The following is a 19,790-nucleotide window of genomic DNA, read 5'->3' as shown; positions in this document are numbered from 1 at the left end:
TGCTATGCTAGTTACAGTATTAGGCTCTGGCCTCAGCATCCCATGTGCCTGAATTAGAGGAGAGAGGTGAACCTTGTTTATAAAAACGCAAAATCCTGAAGGTTAAGGATTTCTTTCAACTGGCACAATCAATGAGTTAGAGCTGACCCTCTTTGCTCCTGGCCTTGATTCACGTGTGTCTGCAAGTCTGGGAATATTCATGAAAAGAAGGCACCATTAGAGAAAGATCCTTCTAACACTCTGGTTTGCGTGACTTCTCTTAAGTTAGCAAGTGGCTAAAGCCATCTCCCGTATCAGCTGAGGGTAAACCTGCAGCAGGGGCAGACCCTGAGTCACCTTGTGATAGCAATCACAGCTATGCAGCTAGGAGAGGAGACAGACAGGGCACCAGCATTACATCCCTGGCTCCTGGCTACCTCCAACCACTCCCCCATCCCTGGGGGGTAATAATGCTCCCTTTCCAGCACTGCACTGTCAGACAGCAACGTGGGCTTTGGGCCACAAAACCAGGCAAAATGAAGCACACTGGCTCTGCAGCAGAGTGCCAAGTAACAGGGCTCTGTGAAGTTCCTTGCAGCCAGATATCTGAACACTGATCCTAATGCGCCCTACATCTGGGAGTGCTTTGAATACCACAAGGTCTTCACAAAAGCCTTGTCTGCTTCAGCTAAACTGTATGTTAACAAGTGCCTGCTATTGATCAAGGTAATTCAGCTTCAGGGTTTAAACAAGGAGAGTTAGTAACAAGGAATGGGAGGTACTCAGACACTTTGATGTGGATGCAGTTCAAGATTTCCCCTCACTCCCCTGGTCATGGATCCCCCACAGCTCATGCAGGCCTTGTATATGCACTTTAGGCACAGCATGGAAGGAAGCACATGCAAGGAGAAAGAGAAGTCATACTGCCTCCACCCCAGCACCTTTGCAGAGGCAACAGATTGGTGCTGAGACTAGGAAGATTATCTTCAATGATGTGACATGTTGGACTTGTTTCTTAATGGAGAGAAACTGCACTGAGATCTACACACTCCAGTCTTTTACCCACGTAAGTGACAAGCACCGGGGGCCAGACAAGAGCAGGAAGGGAGGGTCATCAGTGTTTTCTGCAGCCTGCTGGGTGACACCACGTCCAGAACTGTACTGGTGAAAACAGAGCAGCATTCCTGCAGAGTTCTCTCTGTACTGACACATTTTGTGCTGCTCACACCTATAAGACCTTCAGGAAGTTTCATGACGCTTCTTCCCTTCACTCCCTGAGATTATGCATCTGCCCTGATGCTCTGAAGTAACTCATGAAAGTGATACGGATGCTTGAAACGGGACATGTTGTAAAAGGAGTTATTCTTAGTTTTATTCACAGGCTGGTTTTCAGACCACTGAAACCTGCTAATTTCTTGTGATTAAATCAAATTTATAACTTTTCACACCTCAGCTCCATGTCAGGCATCAGGACAAGCTTGTGTGATCACCGTCATGGAGCTACCATGGTGAGCCTGACCAACAGGACCCAGCTGATGCTGCTATCCACTGTCCTGCTCACTGCTACAGGTAGAGCTTCCTGTCCTCCAAATCCCACTCTTACCTTAAAAGGCACTGCAGATTTATAGGAGTCAGGCACTTCCCAGCTCAGCAACACAGATGTTTTCATGACGGCATTGACACGGAAGTTCTTAGCAAACACTGGAACGAAAAACAAGATATTTGAGCACTGTAAAGCCAAGTCAGGAGGGAGCCAGGCAGCAGCTCCACTCCAAGTCTCTTTGTCTAACTCAGCAGCAGAGGTCAAAGAGTTCAGCTACAGCAGAGAAGTAAGAAATGAAGAGAAGAGAGCAGCAGCCTTTTACCAAGTCTACAGTCTCCAGAGGAGTTCTGCCTTTTGACTATACTTTTCAGCATCACAGAAAGGAAGTTGTAGGCTGAGCTGCAGCCTTTCTGTATCCCCACTTCACTCACACTCCCTTGGCCCTTCGTCATGATCAAACAGCAGTGTTATTCAGGTACTGGATCTGCAGGTGATCCTACTAACCCACCTGCTCCAGTTCAAGCAAGAGCTTTTCATGTACAGATAAAACATCCAAGTGTGCCTGTGGATGCAATTAAGGTACCACCAACGCCCCTCTCCCCCCAAATGGCAACTTTAGAAAATCTTAGCTGAGCTTTCCCTCACTGAACTAGTTTTAGACTAGGGAGCCACACAGTACCTGATGACAACAGTCAGAGCAGAGGGGAGCGAAGCCTCATGAACCAAAGCAAAGGTCCCTGTCCTGTAGGCAGAGCTTCCTGTTAGGGTTTGTTAGAGGGGCACTTACCTTGCTCTACAGGCATGGTCCGGGACTGGATGCTGGGGCTGAGTGGCCCAGCCCCCTTATTGGTGCGGGCCCTCACTTTGATGTCGTAAGTGGTATCAGGTTTCAAATTTGTCAAAGTGATACTCGTGTCCTTGGTGATGTTAGCCAGATCCTGCTGGCTATTTATGTCCCTGTATACCACTGTGTAGTTGACGATCTTGCCGTTCCTTTCTGCCAAAACTGGGGGGTCCCAAGCAACTTCTGTGGTGGAAGTGGTGAGACCCACCACACGCAGGTTCTGTGGGAAGCCACTTGGCACATCTTCGGCAGTTGTGATCTCCTTCTCAAACTCCTCTCCTGGGCCGGCTCTGTTCTTGGCAGACAACTTGAAGAGGTACGTGGCCCCCTTGTGCAGGTTGGTCACTGTGTAGTGATGGTCTCTCTTCCCAAAGTCTATCGTGTTCATTTTTTCCTCATCCAGACGTCTGTACTGCAGCCGGTAACCCAGCAGCTCCCCTACCATCTCCTTGGGTGGGTGCCACTGGATGAGGGCTGTGTTCATGGCTGTCGTGCTAATCATCATGGTGGGCTTCCCCGGGACTGCAACATAAACACACAATGACCATCTATAGCCTGGGAGGAGGGGAAGGAAGGACCGCTTCCGTGCTGCTCAGTCCGTGAGGATTGAGGAAAGTGGGAAAGTTCAGACAACAGGGTGAAGAGGATGACAGACAATTCACAGGGATAGAGGCAGACTGACCCTAATCCAGTGGCGAGGGAAGCTGGAGCCAGCCAGCTCTCGGTTGCCATTTTCCCAAGTGCTGCCATTTAAACCGGAAATAAATTCAGCCATATCCAGCCCCAAAATTCATCCCCTTTTACAGGAAGTGTTTAAGGTACCTCAAAGCATCATATTTATCTCAGAGAAGATCTGAATCCTGTCCTCCCAATCAGTGGTCTTCAGACACTCCAGCCAGTGCACAGCACCAGGCCGTGCTGGCCCTGATGCACTGTACCACAACAGACACCCGAAGCCCGATTCCAGTGCCCTGGTCTGTCTGGAGGCAGACAAATTTCATCCTGAAACCGTGCAGTTTTACCATTTGCAGAGGCAGCGAGCAGAGCTGGGTGGGCTGTTTGCCATCAGAATATATTTTGGTTTAGTTGAGAAGTAGATTCGTGATGTCAGTGTCGATGTGAGAGGTGAACACAAGCATTCCACAGGATTTCTGCTCATGCTGCACAAGTCAAGGGGTGTTGCCGTCACTGGTTAGGAACTTATGGCTTTAAATTGATGGTTTAATACCTTGATCTCCTTCAGTTAATAAAAAGATGCGTCTTCACATCAGCTCAGATTTGTAAACAAATCAACTGATAGGGAAGATACTCAGAATCAAAGGCATGGGGCCACAGGTATGAAAAAAAGAAAAAAAAAAAGAAAAGGGATTGCAGCCAAACTTAGCTAAATATCCTTGCAGTTTTTTGAAATGTACGAGCCCACAGTCGAGCACAAGAGAAAACCGTATTTGCCAGAATGATGCCCGCTTTTTGCCATCAGAGGGCGACACCAACGCTCCCCTTTGAGGTCATGCCTGCAGTCGAGCCTGTACAAAGGCCCTGAGGGCGGTTTTGTAGGTATTTAAGACATACAATTACATTCCCATTGCCAGTGCCATCCTCCTTGCACTTATAATACAATGCCTAACAGCAACTAGTATTAAGGGACACGGTATTTTCAAAGCTGATTCCAAATATTAACCTTAAAATGTGCATCATAACATGGGAAGATCCACTGTGGTTTACAGTACAACACTGGGCTATTTAGGAAGCTCTTCCTGTTTATAGGACAGCTGTAGCAATTTGATGAACAGAAAATACATCATGGCAAGGCACCAGGGAGACAGCATTTGAGATTGTGACAGTGGAAACTACCTCTGGAGCTCCCCATATGCAGCGCGGAGAAGATAGCAAGCTGTTCCTTGTTTAAAAGCACCAGGAACAAACACTCTCGGTTTGCACAAGCTGCATTCCCATAATAACAAGTGGTAAATACTGTTCCTGTGGCTGGTGCGAGGAAGCAGCAGGATTATTGGTTGTAGGACAGGCTAGTGAGTGGACAAGACAGTGTCAACTAATTGGTACCACTGCCAAAGGCAAGCTTGACCACACCTGGAGGGAAGTGCCAGATGACTCCTGGGTGCTCCTGCTCCAGGTTCAGGTACGATCTACTGAGACAGCAGAACCAAACCGCTGGGTTCACCAGGACCTAGAACTTGTGTCTGCAGCACTTCTATAGCAGATTTGTTGCATTCCAGGTTTTACCATGGCTCCAGGAGCAGCCAGGCTTAGCTATGTAAGCAGTATCAATGGCAGAGGGGAGCTGAGAAGCCCCTCTTAGGAGCCCCCTGTGCCAGGGGCCCTTCCAGGCAGCACTGCAGTCACCACAGGAAGCAAGAAATGGCACTTGCCTAAAGGAACAAGGTGAAGACAGGCCAGGACTCCAAAGCTGAGGGAGAGCCTGGACTTTCAGGCTTCCTCTTCCCAGGTCTCTGGACTATGCAGATGAGCTCAGACCCATGAGTTTCACTGCTCTCTCACCAGCCCTGGTATCGTATCTCCATCTGTTTGCTGCACTTTGCTCAGGCGATCCAGTGGCAAAGTCTGTTAAGCATGGGCTAGAGATCACAAGAGTTTGTACCTCTGCAGCATCTCCACCCCTGTTGCTTCCTCCTGGCCTTGGCCATGCTCCCCACGCACCTCTTGGGAGGTTTTACCACCACCCCTACGAGGCTGTGACACCTGCTCCCCACACTCACCTGCCCCTGTGGTGGTGATGACTTTGGGCTTGCTGCGGGCACCATCTCCTTTGGTGGTGTAGGCAGCAACTGTGACGGAGTAGGTGGTTTCTGGCAGCAGGCCTCCAATGACTGTCTCCTGGGAGCACATTCACGAGGCAGAGAGGAGGCAAATGAGAAGAGTAAATACTTGTTACTGGAGTGAGCCAAACGAAGGCACCAGGGTCAGTGTCTCCAACAGCAACACACTGACAACGCTCCCTGGCTCACATTCATGCATCGTGCTCAAACACACATGTTGCACAGAGCCAGCAAACAACTGCTGCCACTCCAACACTCACCTGCCTCATTTCAACCCCTGCCTTTAACACTTGGCCTTTCCAGGGACCCACCAGCAACCCATGTCAGCAGCTGTGCTCTCCCATGGCTTCTGCCAAGAGGGAGATCTGATCCAGATATGGACCTGTGTGAAAGCTAAGTAAGAGGACTATGGAGCTGTGAACCAGAGCAAAAGCCAGTTCACCTGGCTATGAGAATCTCTTGGGGGCTAATTCCAGGGTTTTTAAAGTTGTGTCTTGCAGCAGAGCTGTGGAGAGCACAGAGAGGCAGTGCAGGGGTGGGGGGCCCCGGGCAGGGAGCACCTGCAGCTCTAAGCATTGTGTTCACCCTCCTTGCCAGGCACTGGATTGCAGGGATGGGATAGGTCAGTGCAAGGCCCTGGCAAGACCTGGAGGGAAAACCTCCATCGTGGGAGGTCTGGGAGGGGGCAGATTCCCGGGGTTCATCCTTGCATGCTCTGGCTTCCTCTGGGCAGGAGGAGGGCATGGCCCCACACTTCAATTTGAGATCAAAGAGAGGAGCACCGCTCCTCCCTCCTGGCCTCCAGCAGCAATGTGACTGGTGCCAAGCCTGGCTGGCCAGGCCCGCGAACGAGTGAGCTCAGCAGCTCCCAGCAGCTTGGGCAGGTACCCTTGAGCAGCGTTCATTTGTGGTGCTGTGGGAGTGTCTGGGCCATTAATAACCCACTGGGTTAGGGAGCAAGAGATGAGCAGGCTGGAGAAGGGGCTGGGGAAGCTTTTGGAAAGGAGGCAGAGGCTCCACGTTGGTTATTTGCCCCTTCAGACAAGGCGAAGAGCAGAGATGGAGCAGGTTAAGTTTGAGCTGCAGAGAACAGGCAGCATGGGCACTGTCAGAAGCTGCTCCAGGGGTCTGACCCCTGCCCAGGGGATCCTTGCCAGCTTGAGGGGTACAAGGGGTGCCTGTGGTTGCTCTCAGAGTGCAGCCACTCTCCCATCACTCACTCGCACAAACACCCACGCTATTAAACCTGCTGATTTCCAGTCAGTGCTGCTGGTTCAGGTTACCTGCCCAGGCTTACTCATCAAAATCACCATGTTACCATTGCAGAACCAGCCAGCCCAGAGAAGTATCAACAAGCACCAACAAGAACCCCGCCAAAATCACCGTGTGAACCAGAGTCTGATCCCAACTCCGCCCCTGCAGCAGATCGTGTGTGCGGGTGAGTGGACGCACAGTCCGATCGGTGCCAATGGACCCGCGGGGAAGCACTCTCACAAAACCTGCAGACTCTGAACATCCCAAGAGAATTCACTCCTCCCAAACCCATGCAAAGAGAAATTCTCACGCAAAAGCATGCCACCGGGAGCAAAGCAAGCAAGCTGGGAGGAGGGGAGAGAGATGAGGGATGGATGAAAGAAGGTCTGATTGCATAATGCAAACACAGTGCTGTCATGACAAAGCCACTCCGAGCAAGAATGCTCCGTATAAAGCAGGAGGAGAAATGCATTGTGCTGGGGAAGCTCACAGTAGGGCATGTAATTGAATTGCTGACTCTAAAAAGGTCATTTTCTAGTTTGTTCCTCCAAATTTATATCTCAGAATTACATGGGGAAAAATTGAATTTAACTGTTTAAATGTGATTGTTTTCTTATTACTATCTGTGTTTCAACCAAAGGTCATGGTTGAGGGTGTAGGTGATTTCTCATGACTACGATCAATGTGGTTTAAAGATTATGTATCTAATTTTACCACATAACTTGGTAGGCCAACTACTGCAGGATGAGCCTCCTGAGTTGATCACTTGAACCTGCCTAAAACTGCACTGCAACAAGCTGGAAATACAGATTATAGGAAATGTCAATTGCTTTTCTGCATTTAGGAGCAATCTAAATGCCAATTTTCTCTGGATTTGCTGCTTGTAGAAGGTTTCACAATGTAACTCTCCAGCCTCATTAAGGGAGTGAAAGGAATGTTTTGACAGTACTGTGTCTACAAAATTCACAAATCGATTTACCAAACCCCTCTCTTCCAACCTGGAATATACACAAGTGGTACTTACATGGTCGACGGAGTCCTCAGCTCTCCACTGACGAGGGAGAAAGGAAGGAGGAGAGAAAAATGGAGACACAGAATTTTAAGGGGCAACGTGTAGGAAAGGGATGACAATGACGACAACAGCAGGGGTTAGCAGAACTGGGCTGGGGGAATTACAACACTTATACACAGAGGATCACTTGACACAGGCTGTGCCAAGGGAAGAAATGGCATAGAGCAATTTTTGACATGCTGCTATAGCCTGAGCAATGAGTCTGAGATCATTCACACAAACAGATAAAGAGCTTCCTACTCACTTGGGTGGAGAGTCACCCCTTACTTTTTGCACTTTGCAGTACTTTCCCCTTCCAGCTTTGTTTGCATTTTTCTGCCTTTTCCATGAGCAGAAGCAAGAAGGGATAGGTTCCAACTACGAGCCAACTAGGCTCTGTGGGTGACTGCTGCCTCACAAGTCACTCACAAGAGTTCTGTTGCCTAATCTCCAGTTTCTGTTCTGGTGATCCTCCAGTCACCATCTATTGTTGAGAACCAAAGACTTCAATACACAAAACAGAGGCACTCTCTGCAGGGAAGCACCAATACAGCATTTCTAGAGCTTCTTTTTCCTGTATCATTTGCAAAATGCTCTGGGGACTTCAGAAAACCGAAAAGTGCCATCTGTCATCTACACCGCAAGAGAAGCTGAGATCTCACACAGAGCTTCACACTAAGCTGCTCCTCTCCAACAGCAGTGCGTGGCTTGGAGAGAGGTTCAAACTTGTTCATGTACCGAGGAAACGGCTTCTCACTCCCAATTACACAACACCAAATGGCAAACACTCATATGGCAGTAGCAGCCCTGCAGGGAAAGCTTCTACACAAACTAATTCCCACCAAAAGCTCACATGGATTCCTGGCCATGGCAGTTCAATACAGGCTCTGAACTCTTCTGGCTGGATTTGGGGTTATAGGGCATCAAAGCTGCATTGGGATGGTGAGACAGTAGAGCCTGGCTGCTGCCACGCATGCCCACAGCAGTGTTCTTTGTGGCTGATGCACCAAAGGAAGGCTTGCAGAGATCACACAGAACTCTCTCCGCCAAGGTGATGTGCTACAGCTCACGTTACTAAACCTGCCTGGGGGAAGCACCGGTCCATGGGTTCAAGCACAGAGATGAAAGTGAAGATAGGTTCTATTGCCCCTGATTCACAGTGTGAGGCCTAGCAAACCTTGCTTCTGAGCCTGACCTGCCAGCTGTGAAACTGCTCAGACACCAACTTCCTCAGGACTCTGGGAAGCTCAGCTAACACTGCTGAAGTGTTTGGGAACCTGCAAGTGCAACAGAAGCACTAAACGGCATCAAAGATACAAGTTGCCTTTTGAACTCAGGCTATTTGAGGTGGCTTTTGAAGGCTGTAGCCTATCACAGTGGTGTAGTACTCACCTCAGCAGTAAAATACATGGCATACTTTCAAAATATTTGCTATTTTATCCTCTAAATTCAGAGAGAAGAAGCTGTTGGAGAAATGTTTCTCTAGGATTTTATTATAGTTCACTTATTAGATGCCATGAGACTACAGTACAATTATTCCCTAAACCATCTTAACAGTAAATTTCAGCAAAGAGGTCAAGTTTCCCCTACATACTTTTTATAAAGCCAAGACCCTCACTAAATGTTATGGTCACTAAAGGATCTCTTTCCGCACACACCTCGGTGCCATTTCCACTTTGCACACTTAGCTGAACCCAAGTCATTGATGTTTATGTTCCACCCACGCCAGCCTGCCCACACCATGGTCAACAGCCACACACTTCCCCCTACTGATCTAAAAGCCGGCAGAAGTCCTGCCATAGGAAGCATCCAAGGCCTGGTACTCACTTCTCCTACAAAAGCATGTCCCTGGTGGGTGGAAGCCATATGGCTGGGAACACCCCAGCCTGCCTCCATGTAGCTACAGGAGCAGAATGTGACACCTCACTGCAAGGAACAACAGAGCAGAGCTGGGCTCGGGAGGCCTCTCACACCGTAGCAGGGAGTTTATCATGCCCTAGGACTTTAAACTGAGTGTTTAATGTTCAAACTCTGTTTGCTCTAATGTTTCAGTGGCTTTTAATCTTGCATTAGATCAGAGTGCAAAGAAATGCCTTGAGATCCGTGCTGGAGTAACAACTGTGAAAAGCCAGGCCTGCATAAATACCTTGGTAGAAATTCAGTTTCATTACGAAAATTTAATCTACAGATCAAAACATTTCCTTCCTTAAACTAGCTCAATTGCTTCTTAACTGTTTAAGGTTGGTCAGTAAGACAAATTGATCTGAAAAGCCCAGGAGCAGTCATAAAAAGTACTGAGAGAGGGCTGTGTGCATGAGGCAGGATGGCTCTGGGAAGTGCTAAAGCTAACAGTGTGTATTTATGGCAGCTGCAATGCTTTAATGTTTCATTTTACACTTCAACACAGCATAGTCATGTCTCACCAGGGAATGGCTGTTTTCCCCGACCAAGGCTTTTGCAAAAGACAGATTCAAGCCCTCAACAGTCCCAGCTATGGGAAGCCAATATTGGTTTTCCTGCATATCTTTCTCCTCTCTTCTTCAGTAACTGTGGTGCAACAGTGGAACTCCAGATATAAACTCAAGTTCCTCGGTCAATGAGATGCAGAGGGGTCTGAGGGTACCACAACTTCATCTTGGTCCTTCACTGAAGTGCCTCTTGGAGGATGCCTTACAGTTTTGTTCCACTTAGGAAGAAGAGAACATCCCACCTCCATGCCAGACTCCCACCTAGACAAATACACATGTATGAGATGTTCGAAGTATATGCAGAGAAAGATCCTTGACTATCATGCAACGAAAGAGGGAGGCTGTAAATTCCTGTGTTGTGCCTCGGGTAGGTACTGCTCAGGAAGAATTGAAGTCTCTGCTTTCTCCTTTGATCTCAATCCAATAGCTTGAAGTAATTGCCTTTCTTCTTTCTGCTCTTCTGGAGCAAGCTGGTGGGATGTGCACTTAGTTTGGATGCTGGTTGGTGAAGTGCTGTCTGCAGAGACCACACCACTCTCCTGTGAGCCTGCAGCCCTTCTTGTGGGCAGCACATACCTTTCCTGTGCAAGGACTCTGTTTGCACAGCAGGAGGAGAAGGTGGCAGGAAACTCTTCTCCACAAAGCCTGACCTCTGTGTAGTCAGCTGTCCCCAGCCAGCCCTGCAAAGTTGTCTGGCCAGGCTGGATCTGCAGGGATGGTGGGGTTAAAGCCCACTGCCCCTCCTAACATGCAGCAGCTGCCCAGAGATTGCAGACCAAGGAAATGAGGTTGGCCCCCTGTCTGCCCCTGGCAAGCTTAATGTTTGTCCCCTGGCCCTGCTATCCCTCGCTCCCTTGAGCTGGCGAGGACTTGAAGTAGTGGTGGAGTGCAGCTCTTGCACTGGGCTCCTTTCAAAAGCCTTTTCTTGGTGCTTTATGCAAGATCCAGGGCACAGAGATGAATCTTCTGCCATTGCCCACCATGGGATCCAGCTGAGCCGTGACAGGCTTGGCCCAAGCAGGAGCTGCTGCAAGTCCTGATCCAGCCCTGCAGCTGCATAATCCTGGGAGCTCCTCCACAGGGTAGGGTCACATTTGCTTGTCCATCAGGCTGTCAGTAGGAGGTGAGAGCTCAGACTGGAAGGCACACAGAAATTCTGACAGAGGTAATCAGTTACAGGCGCAGCCACAGAGGGGAGGGAGAGGCCTCAGCTCCATCACAGGACCTTCTTAACAACTGATTACTCTGCCAAGGCAGGAGGCTGTAAAATAAAATGTGATCTCCCCAGGGTCCCCACGTCTCTGCTGATGTTTCAGTCCTTTCTGCTCAAACGGTTTTGAAAGCTCAGAATCCATATTATCTGCATAGCTAACATCTCCGTTCCCTTGCCTTTTCCTTTCATCTTCGTTTACTCTCTTTCCATTTCTCATCTTCAATAAGGAAAAATCATGAGTCAGCTTTAGTATCAGTGTCTTCACACTGTCTGCAGGAAGCAGATTATGTGGTACATACCTACTCAAATCAGCAGACAGCCTGGTTAGGCAGGAGGAGGGGCTCTGCATACCTGTCCATAGATTTTCTTCTCTGACCCCAAGATTTTCAATCCATTTAATTCTCTCCGTGTGCACTGGTATAAATGTTTGTAAGTGTTTATGAGTACTGAACTGTGGCCATCTTCATCCTATGACCTTCAGGGGCAGGTTTTCCAGTGTATCTTTTTGTTTTCTTTCATAGAAAATGACTCTTCCAGGACTACTCGTTAAAGTTTCATCGGGCTGCTTGCAAAGACACGCACTGCTGTACTGAAAGATGGCAGCTCTTACAGGGTTCTTCAGCATCTGGAGCAGATGTATTTCATCACAAGCACAGGTCATGCCTGGCTTCTCATTCTTTTGGGAAATAGAGATCTCTTCTGCCAAGTCAGTGAAACCTCTCCCTGCAGGGTCGTCATTAGTTTATCCCAAGAGTGACATGACTCTTTCAGAGTAGTTGCTTCTCTGCAACTACCATTTTCACTTCCAAAAATTACAGTGGATGAGTTCACCACCATACACAGCAGGAAAAAATATCACAGAAATCAAGAACTTTCCCATATAAATTCACCAAATATGGAAGACTGACAAATGGCCTGAAAGGCCAGGAAACTTCTAGGAACTTGCCTCCTTGATGCACACATTGAAACTAATGCAAAATCCAGCACTCCTTCAAAAGTTTCTGGCTCTGGCATCCTCATTCTGCACATCAGCATGGGATTTCTCTCCCTGAAATGTATGAGTAAGGAGTGAAAGCAGAACTGGCTGGGCAAGCATAAAATATTTGAAAACACCAAGAAGAAAAACATTGCCAACTTCGCCCACCTACACTTGGGACCAACCCATTAGCTCCAAACTCCAGCTGAACAACACAGCCTCAATTGTTCTAACAACACAGAAAATTATATCCTCCTGGCATAAGTAAAGGGCAGCAAGCAGCTTCTCTAACTATTAAAACAAAGCAACATCTGAAACATAAACAGAGACATGCCCCAGACAACACTGCAAAGGACCCTCAGAGTCTCTTTAAAGTTTTCCCCTTCCACATTATTACTGAGCTTTATCCTTCGGAACATGAGTGGGGAGTAAAGCTGCCTCTGTGCACTGCACTCCCCACTGACAAATGCATAAATGATTCACAGCTGCATTCAGGAGACAGATCAATTAATCGTTGCAGCTCTCCAGTATTTATACTGGGCATCATTCAAGCAAGCCAGCTCTGAATCGATTCCTCGCTGCTTCCAACAGCAGCAGATCCTGTTCTTCATTTATACGATTATCTTAGTTGAGAACAGCGTGGGTCATCCAGGATGAAGGACCCCTGCTCCAAAGAAGAGTTGTATTTCATTGCACACGGGACACCAAAAACTTCCCTGGACCTTGGGAAAGAGGCAACTACGCATTCCTGGGCTGTGCAGAGCGCACAGCTGTGCCTGGAGCAGTGCGAGGGAAGGGGGTTGCAGCTCACAGCCAGTGAGGTATCCACGAGATGGGCCAGATATGAACAGATTGTTGTGTGGGGATTGCAGAGGACAAAGTCATTTACAGGGGAAGTTGGCCTCTACCTCATTTTTTCTCTTCCTCCCCAGCCTTTCCTAGACTAAGTTGGCTTCACCTACAGTTTTGTTTCAAGAAGCAATGCAATACCTGCCCTGCAAAAGCAGGAGGGAGGGGAGGCTTTGCTGAGCCAGGAGTGCTGCTCTGCCTGCCTGGCATGCTGTGCCCACGCAGGGGTGAAGAGCCACCCCTGTGCCCCACAAGCAGGCAGCACCCGGCAGATGCTATCGAGAAAGACATTTTGCCCTGAACATAATCAGCATCACGAAAGAAACAGACTCAAGGCTTATTTAAAACTTACTGACCATTTATAAATGGACTGGCAAAGCACAGTTTGCTCCAGTTGGAGTCTGCACAGGATGTGGCAGGCAGAGAGGTACATATCAGAGCAGGGGTAAGAGAGGAACATCATCCAAAACATCATCTTTTCTACAGTAATCCTTCCCTGATTTAACTTTTTACGCATGTTTAAGCCACAGTTTAAGGATAAACTGCTTGCCTTGCTCAGGCAGGCTGAGTCCCATGCTCTGGAGCTGCAACACAAGGCCAAGAAATACTTGGATCCAGCCAGCCTGCCCTCTGCAGAGAGGGAAGGTGCCATGCCCACCATCTGGTGGTCCCCCACACTGTACCTGTGCTTCTGACAGCATGACGTCCTTGATCACTGGCTGCCCTCGGGGCTCGTTGTTTTCCAGCTTAACGTAGGTAACCTGATACCCGCGGATCTGCCCATGCTGCTTGTTGGAGATGGGCAGCTTCCAGCTCACCCGGATGGCAGTCGAATTCACAGACTCCACCTCCACCTTTCTCGGTGGGGCACTGGGCACTGCAACACACACGGGAGAACAGTTAGCAGGTAACACGCAACCACTGTCCACTACCTCTCACTCCTTTGCTACCTTCCCCCCACCTCATTGCCAGGACGGCCCCACTGGTACAAGCTTCCTGTACCTGCCCAGGACATCACACTGCAGTCTTTCAGCGTGACCACATCCCTGATCCCTTCCCTTTTGCTACTCTCAGTAGGAAAAAGTGTAACTATAATATGCAGGAGCACCCCTAATGAAAGTCATTGTGCAGAATCAGACCCAAGGTCCATCTATCCCTCTCATTTCCAGCAGCAGCGGAGCAAGGAAGAATACAAGAATACAGCAGAATATAAAGAATACGGTGACCCTCTGCAGCTCAGGATGCCCTGGGGCACAGGCAGTGGTTTTAAAACCTTCTTTGCATCTTGCCTGGCACAACACCTCCTCTCAGACCCATCTAAACTAAGCCCAACAGCCCCAGGCAGAGTGACTGGGTGCTGAGTCTCTTTTGCAGGGAGCCCTGGTACCTGCCACCAGCCAGAGCACACACATGCTCTTCCCCTGTGAAAGTGAGAGGTTAATGAAGGGGAAAAGCACCATCCTAAAACAATAACCCAGAGCTCAGAGACAGCAGTCACTGAACTCAGTCAGATAAAGGGGCCTGTGGGGATTGTGACAGCTCTGGGGACTGTATTTCATGCACGGCTAGCTGAATGCTTTTTGATAATAAAATGAAAAATTACCCTGCCCAGAAAATATCAATTTTCTTGCAAGGTGAGGCCCGTTTAAAAATGTATTTATACCCTATTTACCATTTGGAAAAATTACCTCCTTATTATATTTCACTCTTGCATTGACTGTGACAAAAATGTCAATTCTAAAAAATTAGCTTCTCAGTTGCTCCTGGAAAGCTCCTTCTGGCTGAAGCAGCTGGGAGTAGAGGTGTGCACTCTCTGTGGAGGATACTGATGCTACCCAAGTGCTCAGTACCAAGTGAAGGACCTGGGCTCCACCCTATCACCTCATCTGCAGGACCCTCTTCACCTTCCACTGCCCTGGGAAAATCTGGAGGTTTGGAACCTCATGCCCCAATTCTCAACACAGCAAGAAATCAGTATTAGATAATTAGGGATGGATACCTGACAAGCAGATGTAATGACGACTGCTATTTCAACCAACTAAATGGGAAGAAACAGCTACCCAGCAGGTAAGCACAGTTTTTAAGCTGCAGGGCAATTCATTATTTTTCCCCAGATGTCCTTTGTAATTGTAGATAATTTAATAAAATACAGAAAGGAGGAACCAAGCATTTTAGCACCAAGAGGCCAACTCAAGGTGTGGGAATGGTGGGGGCTGTGCTTGAACAGTTACCCCCTTCTGCCTGGAGCAGCCTATGCTGTAATCCACCATTCACTTAGTGCAGTGACCTTGCACAAGCCACAGGGCTCTCCTGTCCTGGCAAGACACCTGCCCACACACACAGCTGGGAGTCTAAGTGGAAAACAAGATCCTCCCTGAAAACCAGACAGAAGGTGTGTGTCAAGCTCTGCTGGCACGAGAAGGCGGGAGGCCTCGGCAGGACATGATATGGGGATGCTGCAGGGACACAAAAAGATGTGCATGTGAACAGACCACAGTGTTTTGAGGAACTCTGTCCTATCCCACTACGGGAAGTATGTGCTGCATCTGAGATCCAAACAGGGAAAGTTCAATTTGTTTTCAGACCACAGTTTAGCATTTCTCATTGCTTCATCATGGGTATCTACTGAGCATCAGCATGTCAGAGGAATATGAAATCATTCCTGACAGATAAGCCGGAACGTCCAACCACGGTGCCCAAAAACTAACTAAAAGAGCTTGTTGCGACATTTCTGGGGTAACAGCTTCCCCTGGGCTACAATTCTGCTGTATGAGAACTGAAGCAAACAATACAGGCAGCAGGACACACACAGATGTGTTTGCCAGCCCAAGAATACAGTCAGCAAGCATTCCCAGACACCACTTTCAGAGCCATGGAGACATGGGGGACAGTGGCAGCCCATTTAGGGAAACTGTAACATGTCTGGTTTCAATTTCCTACACTGATTGGGTGATGCAGAGATCATGCTTTCTTTGCCTGAATGCTCCATCTCTTTCTTCTCCCATTAAATCTGCAGCTTTCTTGGGTCAGCATGAAGCCACGGGAGCTCCTACTGTCCCCCTGAGCTCTGGCACTTCCAAAGGAAATGGCTTAAATCATGATGACATAACTGACAGTCCTGCTAATACAAAGCAATTTCTCTTTAAAGCTGTCGTATCCAGTAAAGTGCTCTGTATGTGTGGTGTTCTGACTCTTGAGTGGAAGAGAAGCTTTATATAAGCTGTGGCTTGCCTGGAAGCTGGAGCAGGAAGCAGCTTTCCTGCAGTATCTACAACTTTCAAATGGATTGCTTTCCACCTCTTTAGTTTGCTGGATTTCAGGTCAACAAGTAAACTTTAAGTCCTGATCTCACAAGAGAAGCCTTTGGCTGGGAGAGCTCATTCTGCCTTCAATAAAACTGAATCCACCACCACCCACTATAAAACCACAATAGAAAGCAGAGCAATGCCTCCCTGCATGCATAGGAAGCACTGCTGACACAAACAGGACCCTGAAGGACCACGATGAGATATCTGACACAACCTGGAGAAAAAACAAGGGCCAGCAAAGCAATTCCCCAACCCCACTCCAGGAACTGTTGAGATCTGCTCCCTGGTGCATTGCTCCTGACAGCCTCTGGTCCTGCCTGAAAGGTCAATGTCCCTGCTCCATTTCCCCCCCTTTCAGCAACTCAGTTGTGAGAGTCCCGGTTAACCCATGGCAGTAGCTGAAGGAGCTGTTCAGTAGCACCTACCATCCTCATCAGTGCGCACGTGCACGGGAATGCTCTCCGGTCCTGGCCCCACATCGGTGTGAGCCCTTACCCACACCTTGTATTCTGTCCATTTCTCCAGGTCCTTGATCTCCCAGCTGGAACGCTCCCGTCCAATGCCATCCACCACATGCTTGGTGTTGTCATCTCCTTCCACTGCCTGGTAGGCAATGGAGTACTGGGTGATGACCCCATTGCGGCTCTGGGCGGGCGGTGGCACCCAACTTACCCGGATGGTGGTGGAGCTGGTGCTTACACACTCGACTTCTTGGGGTGGGGCGGAGGGGGCTGGGGATAAATAAATGAAGTGGGGAGATGAAGGGAGATGAATGGAAGGACAAACCAAAATGCACAGGGAACTTTTACCCAGCCAACGGAGCACTAAACATACATGTGGACAACTACCTGCCATCCTCACAGATCATCCAAGATGGCACTAGGGGGGCAATTTGTATTTGAAGGCCAGATGAACAGCGTGGAGATGGAAGTGGTGTTCTGCATCAGAGAACACCTCTTCCCAAAGCAGTTCTGGACACTCACTTTACCAATCACAACAAATGGCAGTAAGGGAAGTGGGGCATGTGGAGGGTGCGAGAGAGACTGTTAGGGAGAAGAAAGATGCTTTCAGTGAAGATCTGAAGCAGATGGAAACCATAAGAGGTAGGAAGCTGCAGAAGGCAAGAGTGGCAGAAGGGAAGCTCACACACCAGACTGTAAGAAGGCTTGTGAAAAACTCACTCCTAGACAAGTGGAGGAAACAAAAGTGGAAAAGGAAAGCAGGTGACTGAGGTTGGAGGTAGTTTGTCCTGGTAGGGCTTAAAATCATGACCATCAGCTGTATGCTGCATCCTAACCAGGTGGAGCCAGGCACCATGTAGGAACAGGAGATAATGTGGTTGTGCTGCTTTGCACATGTCCCTGGAATCTGGGACTGACTGCTTCATGCCTGCCACACTGGTCACCTGCCTCAGTAACTTCCTGGCCTATGGATTTGTACAGTGGAAAGTAAGCAGGTCTTGCCCCCTCCCAGGCAAAAGCACGTGCAGTTTGCATTAACTTCTAAGCCCTGGCAATGTTATCTGTCCACAGGAGGAGGAATGAGATCCAGGCAACAGTTGCTTCTCATTGGGATCATTGGGAGAGAATTCTCTTCACACAGCACATTGGGGAAGAGCAGTAAAGCAAATCTGGGCGGGGGAAGAGAGATCGGAAAAGGAGAGATGATTTGGACAGAGCAAATCATCTTTAGGACATCTGCCTGGTTCATTCCCTTCTCCAGCTTTGCAGAACTGCTGTCTGGTTGTACCAGGGCTCTGGCAGCATGGGAGAGCACCAGCCTCCTGTCATTTGGCCTCACTGCCCTGGGATGCTGCAGACAGTGTGCTTGCACAGAAGGTAAGAGTGGAAGTATGGAGAAGGAAAGGAGCCCACATAGTCAGGGAAGGAACAAGGGAGATGGCTCCATCCATGGGTGCTCATCCAGAAGAAAACAGCCCTAACCAGGCATCATCACAAAAAAAAAAAAACCAAACAAAAATAAACAACAACAACAAAAAAACCCCAAAAATCAACAAAAACAAACAAACAAAAAAAACCCCAAAAAACCAAAAACCACACTGCTGGTTTAAGACTAGAAAGCTGTGTGGCGCAGCAATAATGGAGCACAAAGTATCTCGCTTTGCCATGGTAGGTGAAAGCCAGCTTCCATTCTCCACTGCATCCAGAAACATAGAAATGCCTGAAAAAAGACTGCTGCCCTTCCCCATGCTTCAGTCCTTGCAGCCACCAGTGCAGCAGAGCCAGCCTTGCAGGGGCACAGGAACAACCCTGTCTGCTCACAGGTGAACACAACCTACATCACTCCACATGGCAGCAAGGACCTCAGGTAATTCAAGCACTCATCAATGGTGCCTTAGCTTTGCTGGGCACAGGTTGGCAGTGGCAGAAGATCTGGAAAAGCAGAGGACAGTAGGACCTCCCAATGCCACTGGTGATCTCTGCTTGCTGGGAACAAGGCCCACTTGCTTGCAGAAACAGTTGCAGAGTGCATGTAACTTTTAATGCCCACTCCTGTGCTCAGAGAGTAGGAAACATTCCTGATGCTTGGGCTCAGATGCCTGGAGATGAAAGATGGAGGAGAGTAAATAGTGATGGAGCTGCAAGAGACGATGCCTGAACAGTCAGGCTGCTGCTATGGGAGCTACACTGGAGGAAAGAGAAGTCAAAGCAATGCGTGGAAGCAAACAGTTGCCTGTGTGAGGGAGGCAGCACAGGATCAGCCCTGCCATCTGGTATAGTGAAAAGGGAGCAGGGGTAAAAAGTGAATCCTCACACTCTTTTGGTTAATCAGCAGAGAAGTGGCAGGGAAGAGAGTAGGAAGATATAGCACCAAAGCAACACCTACAATGGAGGGCATAATGTAGACAAAGTGCCTGGTGGCATCCTTCAGACAGGACAGGTGAGACACAAGGGGCTTGGCAAACCTTTACTTTGCCATTGTCTGCCCTTCACAGAAGAGACATACTTTGACATGTCTCCAAAGCTTCCCTCCACAGCTTCCCTCGGCATGCAGCAGTAGCTCATTCTCCAAAGGTAGCTTTGGATGGCAGTGTGGGCAAGTCAAAAGTTGGCTGTTGACTGGGTAAGAGTCACACATATGATGTGCAAGTCAAAAGCTCAGATAAACACTTAAAGAAAGCAAAATAAAATTTGGTAACATGAACAGGATCAACTTAAAATGCACAAGGAGTTGAAATGTCCCTCCTGGGGCCAGCAAAGAGCAGACTGGGTGGCCAGCATGCACCCACACATGCAGATGTACCCACACATGCACAATGTGCAAACCTCTGCTGCCTCCCGGCTACTCACGACAGCCTCCCCTGATGGCCCACAGCAACTCTGTGCACCATCCAACCCACCTGCTCCTTAGGCTAGGGAAAAGGCAGACTTAGGACCCACCTTGGTATTTCAAGGGAGAACAGCATTTTAATGCCAAGGCCTAATGGGCAGAGAGCTGATGCTTCTCTCTTGCATCATTCCGCTTGCCTGAGGCACTGCAGACTCC

General features: G+C 48.7%; 1 protein-coding gene across 17 annotated transcripts in view; it reads right to left on the bottom strand.

Annotated features, from left to right (window-relative positions):
- Positions 1 to 19,790, bottom strand: part of PTPRF (protein tyrosine phosphatase receptor type F) — a 378,733-nt gene that overhangs the window by 46,274 nt on the left and 312,669 nt on the right. For 5 of the 17 annotated variants that reach the window (XM_068199067.1, XM_068199066.1, XM_068199070.1 and 2 more), the window contains 6 exons: positions 16,709 to 17,014; positions 13,659 to 13,852; positions 7,443 to 7,469; positions 5,105 to 5,222; positions 2,310 to 2,888; positions 1,583 to 1,680 (listed from right to left, as the gene is read on the bottom strand). In XM_068199067.1, the coding sequence (XP_068055168.1) occupies positions 1,583 to 1,680; positions 2,310 to 2,888; positions 5,105 to 5,222; positions 7,443 to 7,469; positions 13,659 to 13,852; positions 16,709 to 17,014 (1,322 nt within the window). The remainder of the gene's footprint in view (positions 1 to 1,582; positions 1,681 to 2,309; positions 2,889 to 5,104; positions 5,223 to 7,442; positions 7,470 to 13,658; positions 13,853 to 16,708; positions 17,015 to 19,790) is intronic. The other 12 variants (XM_068199069.1, XM_068199073.1, XM_068199071.1 and 9 more) reach the window with 7 other exon arrangements.

This window comes from Anomalospiza imberbis, chromosome 9 (genome assembly GCF_031753505.1).
Source record: "Anomalospiza imberbis isolate Cuckoo-Finch-1a 21T00152 chromosome 9, ASM3175350v1, whole genome shotgun sequence".
Lineage (NCBI taxonomy): Eukaryota > Metazoa > Chordata > Aves > Passeriformes > Viduidae > Anomalospiza > Anomalospiza imberbis.
Note: the sequence above shows the minus strand (reverse complement) of the source record. Positions and strands in the feature narration are given on the sequence as shown.